General features: G+C 33.6%; 1 protein-coding gene across 8 annotated transcripts in view; it reads right to left on the bottom strand.

Moving 5' to 3' along the window:
• APC (adenomatous polyposis coli) overlaps positions 1–12,702 on the bottom strand; it is a 109,025-nt gene that overhangs the window by 60,200 nt on the left and 36,123 nt on the right. For 4 of the 8 annotated variants that reach the window (XM_014539900.1, XM_005866456.2, XM_014539899.1 and 1 more), the window contains exons 2-3: positions 8,488–8,640; positions 1,020–1,104 (exon numbers count right to left, since the gene is read on the bottom strand). In XM_014539900.1, coding sequence (XP_014395386.1) covers positions 1,020–1,104; positions 8,488–8,622 — 220 coding nt within the window. In that variant the 5' untranslated portion in view covers positions 8,623–8,640. Of the gene's footprint in view, positions 1–1,019; positions 1,105–8,487; positions 8,641–11,974; positions 11,992–12,702 lie in introns of those variants that run through there. The other 4 variants (XM_014539898.1, XM_005866457.2, XM_014539903.1 and 1 more) reach the window with 2 other exon arrangements.

Genomic DNA, 12,702 nt, shown 5'->3' with positions numbered 1-12,702 from the left:
TTTTTGTGCACCGGGCCTCTAGTATATATATATATTACATCAAGCCTATAGGAGTACTAAATTAATGTAACTATTAAGCAGCCAATTCATGCAGGGAAAAGAAATCCTTATCATAAATACTGATGCTCAGAGAAATTCACTGACTCCTGATCCTAGAGAAATGTAAAGGTAGGAGAGAGAATACGTAGAAAAATCCTGAAAAACAAAAAATCAGAAAATTGCTAAGCCTCTATGAGGCAGACTCTCTGAGAGCCTGCAAAAGGACAGTGTACTAAAGCATCGAGTCAATAAAAGGACACACTTCTTGGTTCAGAAGCTTATAAATTTCTAACAGGAAACCACAAATATACATGACTAAATAAACAATTGTTTAGAAACAGAATGGCTAAACTTTCCCTCCAAAGTCAGCTTGAGTCAGGGGAAAAGAAGTCTGTTAAAGGAAAATTAGACAAAATGTCCTTCCTTAGATTCATGTTAGACAATAATACATTTAGGGAACAAAAGGTAACTTATTTGCCTACCTTCAGTTATAATTAAGCATTTTTCCTATTTTGAAACTGGAATTTTAAGCAACAAAATGAGACATTCTTTTAAAATTCTGCTAAGAATGGCTTATAACCAGCTTATATATCAGAGGACAAAGCATTTCTATCCCAGATGGAACAGAGAAGGACACTACATCACATGAGGCAATGGGCCCAGTCTGTGGTATGCGGCTTTCTAAAGGCCTATTTAGTGACCAGCAGAGTAGCAATGAGCCTTCAAAAGATCTTAAAATGATCAAGAAGGCATCTAAAATAGTTTATTCAAAGCCAATAAAATGTTTAATGAAGAAATAACATGAAAATAGACTTTTTACATTTTCATACTTTAATAATTATATCCTAATGGGTAAAACTGCTATACTAAGGAAACTGATACCAACACCCAAATCAAAAGAAGTTATACTTGGCTATACATATCTAAAGTTGACAACTAAAGCATAAAAAATTATTTTAAAACACTTTTTTAAAATGTACCTTTGAGGCGCTCTAATAAATCAATCTGTCCAGAAGATGTCATAGCTTCATCTTCAATACTTCCTTGTAGTTGTTTAAGTACTTCCTGTAAAAAACAACAACACAATATCTGAACATGACAAAATTCTAAAAATTTTCTTAAAGAATAATTTTAAATATCTTGGTACTTAGGTATGGTAGCTAAAAAGTTATTTTAGATAAACCTGGAAAGCACTCCACATATATTACCTAGTATGAATTAAGAGCAACAAATTATATCCCAACAACGGTAGTGGTATTTTGTAATAATAGTAATAATGAGTAGTCTCTTGCAAGATACTATATGGAACCCTTAAGATAAATTATCTCTAACTTTTAAAACAATACAAGGTGGATTATTCTCATTTTTGGATAGGTCAATTGAGACTAAAAGAGTTGACCAAGCTAGTGAGCAGCAAATTTATGCAGGAGTAGAGGGCATCTTTATCACAAATGCTGATGTTCAGAGAAATTTACTGACTTCTGGTTCTAGGTAAAAGGTTAAGAGAGTAAGTAGAAGAATTATTTTAGATAATCAGAAAATGGCCAAGCCTCAATAAGGCTGGCTCAATAGTTATGTATTTAGAACCCGTATCTCTTGGGCGTGCACCAACATGACCATAAAAAACATCAAATTAACACATTATAATAGGCTGTTTTATTTGATGCCCTAAAAAATCAAGCTTTTATATTTCACATTTAAGCATATTCTTCTAGTATACCAATTTACATTTAGCAGATATTTAAATGACTATATGCTTATTGCCTCCTGACTTTTGATGCCATTATTTCTTCCCCATCTAAATCTTTCTCTTGATTTGATTTGTCAAGACCCTTGAATGTATCTCTTTTTCAAATTTAGACTGTAAATATTATAGTTTTCTCCTCAGTCCTTGGCTTTCCACCCTACGCAACTCCAAAATCTGACACTTATCTTTAAAGAAAAACCAGTCATGTTTGATACAGGTCCCTTCCCTTTTGTAGGTCTGTCTCTCTCAAACATTGAAAGATTATGGGCTGTTTTATTTTGTCTTCTAGTTCAGCCTTATTCTCAGGTGGTACCTGACTCCCTAGCTCTAAAGTTTTGTCCCTTGGAGGCTATGAGCTTAAGTGTTTAACCTCCTGCTTACATAAACTTCAAAGTCTGACAAACATCTTGAGGAGATCTGTTGTGTGAGTTATGTCTCTCTTCTATAGCAAGACTTTGCCTAACATTCTGTCTTTCTAGTCCATCCCCAGCATCCTTCACTACAAAAAAATTCAGCCAATATCCCATGGGGAAAACTACCCATGCATTTGGATCTCCTCTAAATATCAATATTTCACATCTGCCTACATGTTTGTCAAGACCTCCAATAGTTTCCTTCCTCCAGTGGAATCCGTCTGCCTGTTGCAATAACAAATACTAGTCTGTACCCAGAATCAACAGATATCCCTGGGGAAGAAAATCACCAGAGATCTCAGCTCATCTAGAAAGGGCTCTTTCCTGTTTGCATTTTAGTTAATATAGTCATTGATCCTCCCACAGTTCTCTATAATGTTTTTAAAAGTATGTTTGTTTTTGTTAATCCTCACCTAAGTATATTTTTTCCATTGATTTTTAGAGAGAGTAAAAGGGAGGGGGGAAGAGAGAGAGGGAGAAACTTTGATGAGAGAGACACATAGATTAGTTGCCTCCTTCACACACCCCGATGGGGGCTGGGGATTGAAATTGCAACCCAGGTTTGTGCCCTTGACTGGGAATCAAACGGAACTCTCCTGTGTGCTGGCCAACACTCTAACCACTGAGCAACCTGCCAGGGCTAATGGTATGTATGGTTTTTGTGTGTGTATATTTTATAGTTGCTGCAGTAGGATTAATTGCCTGAGGCTGCATACTGCATATACCTAAAAGAAGTCATCCTCAATTTCAGAGTGCTTGAAAGAAAATACAACTGGCAAAGCAATTCCAAATAAAAGATTTCAATAAGTGCCTTGAGAAATGGTAGATTTTAAAACTAATATGTAATTTTAAAGGAGACTATTTATTTGTATTTATAAATTCTGGAAGCTTAGTTTTAAAAATTAATTATATTATATAATCAAATCATTTTAAAAAACATTTTAAGATTTTAGAAACATTACAGAATTTTTTTAGAGACAAAATGTGTTATGGTAACATCAGTGAATAGAAAATATTTATCAATGAGCAACAGTCATTTCATGGGGGTTGCTACTTGACCCACTTCTGTTTTTCTCAATACATTACAGTTATAGATTCTTTTCATTACCAAACACATATACTTGATAATTAAATTTCTAAAATAAATTATGAAATATGTCAATTTAAACTTTTGTTTCTCCTTTTTTCCTTACATTCTGAAAATAGAAGAAACTTTACATGCATATGGTTTTAAAGCTTATAGAGCAATTTATAAATATTTCATTTTGTCAAAATACAACAAAAATACAAATGTTTCATTAATAGTTTGCTTATAGATATTTTTTTCCAAATCATACCATCTTTTTGTTTAAATGCTTCACATCTCTACATGACTATAATTACCATGTTGTTATACTCAGCATTTGAAATCAATCAAGTTGAGTGTTAGCCATGGAGTAAAAAAATACAGTATATATGTCATTAAAGTTTAATTACAAGTTATGTCTCTCTTCTATAGCAAGACTTTGCCTAACATTCTGTCTTTCTAGTCCATCCCCAGCATCCTTCACTACAAAAAAATTCAGCCAATATCCCATGGGGAAAACTACCCATGCATTTGGATCTCCTCTAAATATCAATATTTCACATCTGCCTACATGTTTGTCAAGACCTCCAATAGTTTCCTTCCTCCAGTGGAATCCGTCTGCCTGTTGCAATAACAAATACTAGTCTGTACCCAGAATCAACAGATATCCCTGGGGAAGAAAATCACCAGAGATCTCAGCTCATCTAGAAAGGGCTCTTTCCTGTTTGCATTTTAGTTAATATAGTCATTGATCCTCCCACAGTTCTCTATAATGTTTTTAAAAGTATGTTTGTTTTTGATCCTCATCACCTAAGTATATTTTTTCCATTGATTTTTAGAGAGAGTAAAAGGGAGGGGGGAAGAGAGAGAGGGAGAAACTTTGATGGAGACACATAGTCTCTATAATGTTTTTAAAAGTATGTTTGTTTTTGTTAATCCTTACCTAAGTATATTTTTTCCATTGATTTTTAGAGAGAGTAAAAGGGAGGGGGGAAGAGAGAGAGGGAGAAACTTTGATGAGAGAGACACATAGATTAGTTGCCTCCTTCACACACCCCGATGGGGGCTGGGGATTGAAATTGCAACCCAGGTTTGTGCCCTTGACTGGGAATCAAACGGAACTCTCCTGTGTGCTGGCCAACACTCTAACCACTGAGCAACCTGCCAGGGCTAATGGTATGTATGGTTTTTGTGTGTGTATATTTTATAGTTGCTGCAGTAGGATTAATTGCCTGAGGCTGCATACTGCATATACCTAAAAGAAGTCATCCTCAATTTCAGAGTGCTTGAAAGAAAATACAACTGGCAAAGCAATTCCAAATAAAAGATTTCAATAAGTGCCTTGAGAAATGGTAGATTTTAAAACTAATATGTAATTTTAAAGGAGACTATTTATTTGTATTTATAAATTCTGGAAGCTTAGTTTTAAAAATTAATTATATTATATAATCAAATCATTTTAAAAAACATTTTAAGATTTTAGAAACATTACAGAATTTTTTTAGAGACAAAATGTGTTATGGTAACATCAGTGAATAGAAAATATTTATCAATGAGCAACAGTCATTTCATGGGGGTTGCTACTTGACCCACTTCTGTTTTTCTCAATACATTACAGTTATAGATTCTTTTCATTACCAAACACATATACTTGATAATTAAATTTCTAAAATAAATTATGAAATATGTCAATTTAAACTTTTGTTTCTCCTTTTTTCCTTACATTCTGAAAATAGAAGAAACTTTACATGCATATGGTTTTAAAGCTTATAGAGCAATTTATAAATATTTCATTTTGTCAAAATACAACAAAAATACAAATGCTTCATTAATAGTTTGCTTATGGATATTTTTTTCCAAATCATACCATCTTTTTGTTTAAATGCTTCACATCTCTACATGACTATAATTACCATGTTGTTATACTCAGCATTTGAAATCAATCAAGTTGAGTGTTAGCCATGGAGTAAAAAAATACAGTATATATGTCATTAAAGTTTAATTACAATTTCTGCATTTATCTGATTCCAGGTCAACTAAATCCAATGAAATCTCTATTATACTTTATTATATTTTTATTACAGAAAATGTCAAATATATACATAAGAATATTATAATAAACTTCCATATATCTTTACATCCTGCTTCAATAATTATCAACTCATGGTTTGTTTCATTTACACCCATACCTACTTTCTCCATTTCCCCACCTCCACCCAGATTTGTAACAAATCTCAGACATCATATCATTTCTTCTGTAAATATTTTTTTTGGTTATGTTTTATTTATTTATTTTTTTATTGCTTAAATTATTACAAAGAGTATTACATATTTCTCCTTTTTTTCCCCCGCCCTTGACAATCCCCTGGCCTCCCCTACCCCCCAGTGTCAGTTCTGTAAATATTTCAATACGTATATTTAAACATGGATTCTTTCTAAACACAACCACAGTACCATCATTATACCTAAAAAAAACAAACATTTCAAATATTCTCAAATATACAGTCAGTGTTCAGTGTTGTATACCTATTTTGCTGTGGTATACAAAAATATTTTTATAGTTTCTATCAATGCCATATAAACAGCAAACAGTATTCTCTTTTGCCACTAGATGGTACTACTGCACAAATTGCAGGCATCCTTAAATGATCTCATTGGAGGGACACACCTTGCCTTTCTTTGGGATAAGTAGCTTAATGATTAATAAACATGATTCAAGATTGTACAATGTATTTCAAAATCTGATAAGTGATATTTTTTTGGGGGGGGGGGTAACCATTGTTTTGGATAAACTTTAATCCAGCATAGAGTGCCACTGTTTCCAAGTGTCTTTTTACAAATCAATATTCTAAAAAAAAAAAAATAAACAACCGTTTCTGCTCTTTAATAGCTTAAAGTCTCTTAAGGAAAAGAAATGTAAATAATTTCCTTATAAGGTTGTAACTGCTATGATACCATATGCCCAATCCTAAAGACATATGTGGATAGATTAGCAAGAATGTCTTGTAGATGCACATGTTGAGTAATTATCAATTCATGGTTGAATTCAGATATATCTTAAATGCCAATATTCATGATGTATATTATATCACCAGGTAAATTGTCAACCTGATATTCCATTGTAGAAATTTAAGGGTCTGATTTGTCATTTACTCTGACATTCCACTTCAGCGTGGAGATGGATCTAAGGGTAGTGTAAAATTAAAATGTCTCCTAAAAATGAATTCTGAATTTGTTCAAGTAGTTAAACAAAAACTTAAAAGTCATCTCAGAGCTATCCACTAGAAAACAGACATTCAAATAGGCCAGTCAGGAGTTCTCTGCAAAATATACCTCCAAAGTAGATGAAAGAGTAGTCCTGTTGGGAATTTTAAATTTTATATCTTTAAAACTTTTGTCATATCATGTAAAACAATTTTAGATACACTGTATTGATCAGTGTTAAAATACAAAACTATTCTTTTTTAACCTACTAGATAACTAATTTGGCTGTTTGTAAGGACACCCATAGTTTGTGGTAAGAAAATATGTTTGTTTATAGTCTACCTTATTTCCAAAAGGATTTGAGGTAGATATCTTGGAGATGTATCGTTGCTAGGGAAAGTTTTTAGAACAGAAATAGGCAATTAAAGCAGAAAAGATTTATACACAGACAGATAAATAGAAAAGTACATATGAGTAAAAAGACTGAACTGTTATGATATTGAATATAAAGGATAAAAGAGGAGCAACAATAGTTCAGTGATATATAGAAGCTTGAAGAATAAGGAAGACCTCAAAATGCACAGAAAAAGGACTCAGAAAAGAATAGACAATGAATAAGAAATAGGAGTAGTGAACAGACAGGAGAATAGGGTCAAGAACCCAGATGTTAAAATAGCCAAGAGGCAGAAAGAACATAAAACAGGAAAAATTTTTGAAGGAGGTAACAGTTTTATAGATGAGTTCCAATTCTATAGTTACTAAATTCAGTGAGAAGTAAATCTACCTTAGTAATTAAAAATTAAAACAGCTATAAGTCTTAACATAGATTAGTTTGAAATTAGAACATATTTTCCCCATTTCAGACTGAGTATTTTATATCTCTTCTTAGAAGTTACACAGCTTGTCAATGTTATTTGGCAAACCAATTCTAGGGTTTGAAGGTATCATGGAAATCCTCTAGGGAGGCTAGTGCACTGTCTGTATTTTCCTTTGGCAACTTAAAATTAAGTCCAGAAGAGGACCCAAAGGTGATGCAATTTAGCTTGTGACAACACCAGGAATAGGACCAGGTACTGACTTTTATTCAGGACTCTTCCACTAAGGCACCATGATTCTCTTGATAATCTATCAACACCACATTTAAATGGCAACAAGATCTGAGAGAGATGGGGAGGAAGGCTATGGGCACCCTGATTTTCTTGACAGTCTATCAACGCAGCATTAAGTGGCAACAAGATCTGAGAGAGTTGGGGAGGAAAGCTATCCTATATAATAAAAGCCTAATATGCTAAGTGTCTGGTTGACTGTTGAACCAATCAAAGCGTAATATGCTAATGATATGCTAAGGTCACTCAACCACTCACTATGATGTGCACTGACCACCATACGGGCAGATGCTCAGACCGGTAGGTTAACTTGCTGCTGGGGTCCGGCCGATCGAGACTGAGCGAGATGGGCTGGACACGCCCTGGAGCCCTCCTGCAGTCCCTCCCTGGCTGGCCAACATCCCCTGTCTCTCCCTGGCCCTGATCGTGCACTGGTGGGGTCCCTCGGCCTGGCTTGTGCCCTCTCGCAATCCAGGACCCCTTGGGGGATGTCAGAGAGCCAGTTTCTGCCTGATCCTGCAGTCCAGACTGAGGGACCCCACTGGTGCATGAATTGGTGCACCGGGCCTCTAGTATTTAATAACTGAGATAATATTCTCAAGTTGTGAAGCTAGTTCCTATGAATTACATAGAACACCCAGTCTCAGTAGAGTGATACTTAAGCTTAAAAATAACTTAAAAATTAACTAGTTACTGAGATTTTTATACTTATTTCTTTATATGACTCACTGGATGGATTCAATACATTTTATTTCCAAGTATAAATGTTAACATTTGTAAGAAAAAGAGTTTACATATTACCACTTAACTTAAAATATACTTTTAAGTAAGTGAAGTATCTAACCCAAGTTTACAAGAGGGAATACTAAATAAAAATGGATAAACTACAATTAAAAGTCACAATCTTAATACCTTCATATTAGATGCCTCAGTTTCCAGTTTTGTAAGATGATTGGAATTATCTTCTAGCTCTTGCCGAAGATTTGAGTTCTCCATCTTCAGTGCCTCAACTTGCTTTAACAACTGATCATATGAAGCTGCAGCCATCCTTGGCTACCCTTGGACCTATAAGGTTAAAAAGGATTTTGAAATTCACTACTAAAAATATAGTGGCTGCTTGTTTACAAAGAAAGGGATAAAGAAACAAAACTCTTGAGACATTTAATAAGAAGAATTGTGTTAATATGTTAGTTTAGGTTTCAAAACAATATTGTTCAAGTAGTAGCATCTAAGACAGGGGTGGGCAAACTTTTTGACTCGAGGGACACAATGGGTTCTTAAACTGGACCGGAGGGCCGGAACAAAAGCATGGATGGAGTGTTTGTGTGAACTAATATAAATTCAAAGTAAACATCATTACATAAAAGGGTACGGTCTTTTTTTTTTTTTAGTTTTATTCATTTCAAACGGCCGGATCCGGCCTGCGGGCCGTAGTTTGCCCACGGCTGATCTAAGAGGATGAAACAATGGAGTCTTAGTTGAAGACAAACAGGATTAAATTAGAAGAGAACTTGTGTAGTGTCTGAATACATTTGACTTTTCAGAATAGATGAAATTTTTATTAGGTTAGAATTTTTTCAAGGTTTTAAAGATATTATACCTGGCGTAACAGGCAAAACACTTAGGAAATGTAATTACTGATAAGAAATTTATTTATATTAGCAATACTAACTTATTTCTGAATTTTGTCCGATAGTCACAGAATTTTAGAGTCAGAATGGATTAATGAGATTAGCTAGTGCATCCCATCACTAAGGCTAGTCTTAAACACCATGCATGGAGAAGTAGGTCTGAAGTTTCAAGAAGACCTCATTAAAAGGCAGTCATTTAACAAAGTGAACACAAAGGAGAGCGTTAGATTGAGACTTCAAATCTTTTTTATAAAAGATTGACAAATAAGAATGACTAGTATTGAGTTATTGTAATTACTCAAAAGGATGAATATAATAGGCCAAGCTATGGCATATGAGGTATTGGAACCCACTATGCTCAGATTGAGGCCAAAAGACACTTAAAGAAAATGAATGATTTTAGGAGTATAGCTTGTCAAAGAGAAATTAAACAGAGTCTGGAAGTTAATCATATGACTGTAAAAAGAAGAGGGGAGAAAAGAAAATATATAGAAGACAGCCAGGTAATAAGAGGTTCTTACCATGAAGAATATTAGAAAGCAAGGAGTTATATGAAGACTAACCAAGTTAGGAAGACCCAGGTTCTCTTTCAGTTTAATCCCAAGCTCACTTTGGAATAAACAAAATCTGCCTACCACAGTTCTTTTTTAAAAAAATCCTCACCCAAGATTTTATTTTATTCTGATTTTTTTTTTAGAGAAAGGAAGCATGGAATGGGGAGGTTGGGGAGGGAGGGAAGGAGAGAGGGGAGAGAGAGAAGGAGAGGAGAGAAGGAGAGGAGAAAAGGAGGGCAGGGGAGAGAAGGGGAGGGGAGGGGAGGGAAGGGAAGGGAAGAGATCTCCGACCAGGGATTGGACCCGTAACCTTTTGGTGTACGGGATGATGCTCCAAACCACTGAAGCACCCGGCTAGGGCAATCATAATTCTTTAAGAGTTAAAAAGTATTGCAAAATTTGTACTTAAGCAATACTTAAAGATCTTGATATAAAAAATGTTTCTATAATAAAATTCACTATACACACTAAGGCAGACAGGTTATAACACTAGCTAGACATGACAATATTGGAGTTCACCAACCAGAAGGCCCCTATCAAGGGAAGTCAAGGGACGCAGGTCTAATCAGTTCTCTAAAGGCTAGAATCTCTGATAAACCTGGTACAACCTATTGACACCTGAGGACGAAAGGAAGTCCTAGGAGGTAGGGATCACTCACAAAAGTCTTTATGATTGAAAAGAATGTGCACCAGACTTTTATTTGGAGACTTGGGTCTTAATTTCAGGCTTAGTTGTGGTTTAACCTTTGCCCCTTCATTTTAATTCATTTTACCAACTGTAAAATGGACATTTACTACCTGCTCTAATATAATTTACAGGGATACCGTTAGAATTAAGTAACAAAAGCAGAATGAAAAGTAAAAGTGTTATGTAAATACAAGTTATATTATGAAAACAGACATGTAACATAACTTCCTTATTAAGACTTAATGTTGATCTACTATTATAAGACCCTCTCCCTCCAACCAATGGACAAGAGGTAAAGAAGTAATTGAAAAGGATAGAGGAGATGTCACAAAAATGAAGGAGAAAATTTTACCATTAATAAGCAGGTCTGGAAATATGTAGCACATTAAAAGCATGTGACAAATGTGGAAATCTGACAGATTTAATAATGTAAGCCCTAAAATTCTTTATTTCAAGTAAAATTTTAACAGGTGATTTTGCACTAATATAATAAAACAAATTAAGAAGAAAAGTAAGTAACACAGAGATGGGTACAGATAGGCATGCTAAGATATAGAGGATATTACCTTACACAATCACAAAAAGAGCCAGAGGAGCAGAAACTATTAAAAGTGCTCTTTAATAGAGGGGAAAACATTCAACCCTTCAGATGGACAATTAGAACATTCTATCTATCATCTTTGTTTTTCTCTCCAGAATGGCCATCATTAAAGTCACTTCTGTTCTAGAAAGAAAATGTTTCATATAATTTTATCAGAAAAACAAGATGTTTCATGGAATAATATTCTAACTTATATTCTTTTAGGATATTGCAGCCATCCCTCCCTAATTCAAAATTGCTTTATGCAAAATTTGAGAAATCAAGCATAACTTTATTTTGGAATACCTTATACAATCACAAGAATTTCATACCAAATACAGTTTAAATGCAAGTAACTCAACAACATTTTAAAAAATCAAAACTTATAAAATGGGAAAACATCTGAATCTTTCGCTTTGGTGACAGTATACAAATATCCCAATTTTTTTTTCTATAGTAAAGATGCTAACCATAGAGCAGGGTAAGGGAGAAGAAAGCTTTTACTGTTTTGTCTTAAGGAATGAAAAAAATGTAATTGTCAGTACTTTTAGATAGTATTTTTAGAGAAAAATACTAACAGAAAGAGAAGAAACCAAAAGAATCAATCACAAAAGACTATTTCTAGTCAACACAAAGAATAAAATTAGAAAGGAATACTATTGGCAGATGATATAACTATATATTTGGAATATCCAAAAGAACCAACTAAATATTGCTATAAGATAATTTAGTAATGTGCTGTAATACAAAATATAAAAAAATGTTTCCTTTATATATACAAAGAGAAATCAGACAGAAGATGAAATGGGAGGAAAGATCACATTTACAATTTAAAAAATAATAAAATACTTAGGCATAAATTGAACAGTGTCCAAAATGTATGAGGAAAACTGTAAAACACTTCTGAATGATACTAAGGTAGACTTCAACAAAAAGAAAGACATACCTTGTTCTTGTTTATGAAGGTTCAGTAATATAAGGTGCCATTTCTCCCTAAGTTAATTTATAAATTTTACAGTCCCAATAAAAACAAGATATAAAATTTGTTTGTTTTCTGTAGCTAGGTATTAAAAAAAAACTAACAAGCAAAAATAGGAGAGTAGGAGGAATATACCTACCATATTTTAAAATACCATACAAAGTCTTTATAAGTAAAACAGTATATAGTTAACTATATTTTACTAATAAGTTAACTTCGGAGTTTTAATACTTATACTACGATTATGTAAGATGTTAACATTAGGGGAAGCTGAGTGAAGGGCATCTAGGAACTCTCTACTGTTTTCCAACTCTTGTAAATTCAAAGTTACTTAAAAAGAAAAAGTTTTTAAAAAGCTCTGATATTGGCATATGAGTAGATTTACCATTAAAATACAATTTAAAAAATCCAGAAGTAAATATCTGTAAATTTGGTAAGGATGAAAATGTAGCATCACAACATGTGAAAAGACAGACTTTAAATAAGTGGCATTGGGAAACAGGGCAGCCATGATGAAGAAGAGAAAACTGCATCTATTCCTCAGACTAGGATAAATTGCAAAACCCCCCCGAGATTTAAAAACATTATATGACATCTAAATTATTGAAATAGTTTTGTCTTTAAATTAAAGATTAATTAAATTAAATACACCCTCTTCCAAGGAGGATGCTATGGAGCAAGAAACATTAATTGAT

Source organism: Myotis brandtii, unplaced genomic scaffold (assembly GCF_000412655.1).
Source record: "Myotis brandtii unplaced genomic scaffold, ASM41265v1 scaffold230, whole genome shotgun sequence".
In the NCBI taxonomy this organism is placed as follows: domain Eukaryota; kingdom Metazoa; phylum Chordata; class Mammalia; order Chiroptera; family Vespertilionidae; genus Myotis; species Myotis brandtii.
This window is presented reverse-complemented; position numbering and strand designations above follow the sequence as displayed.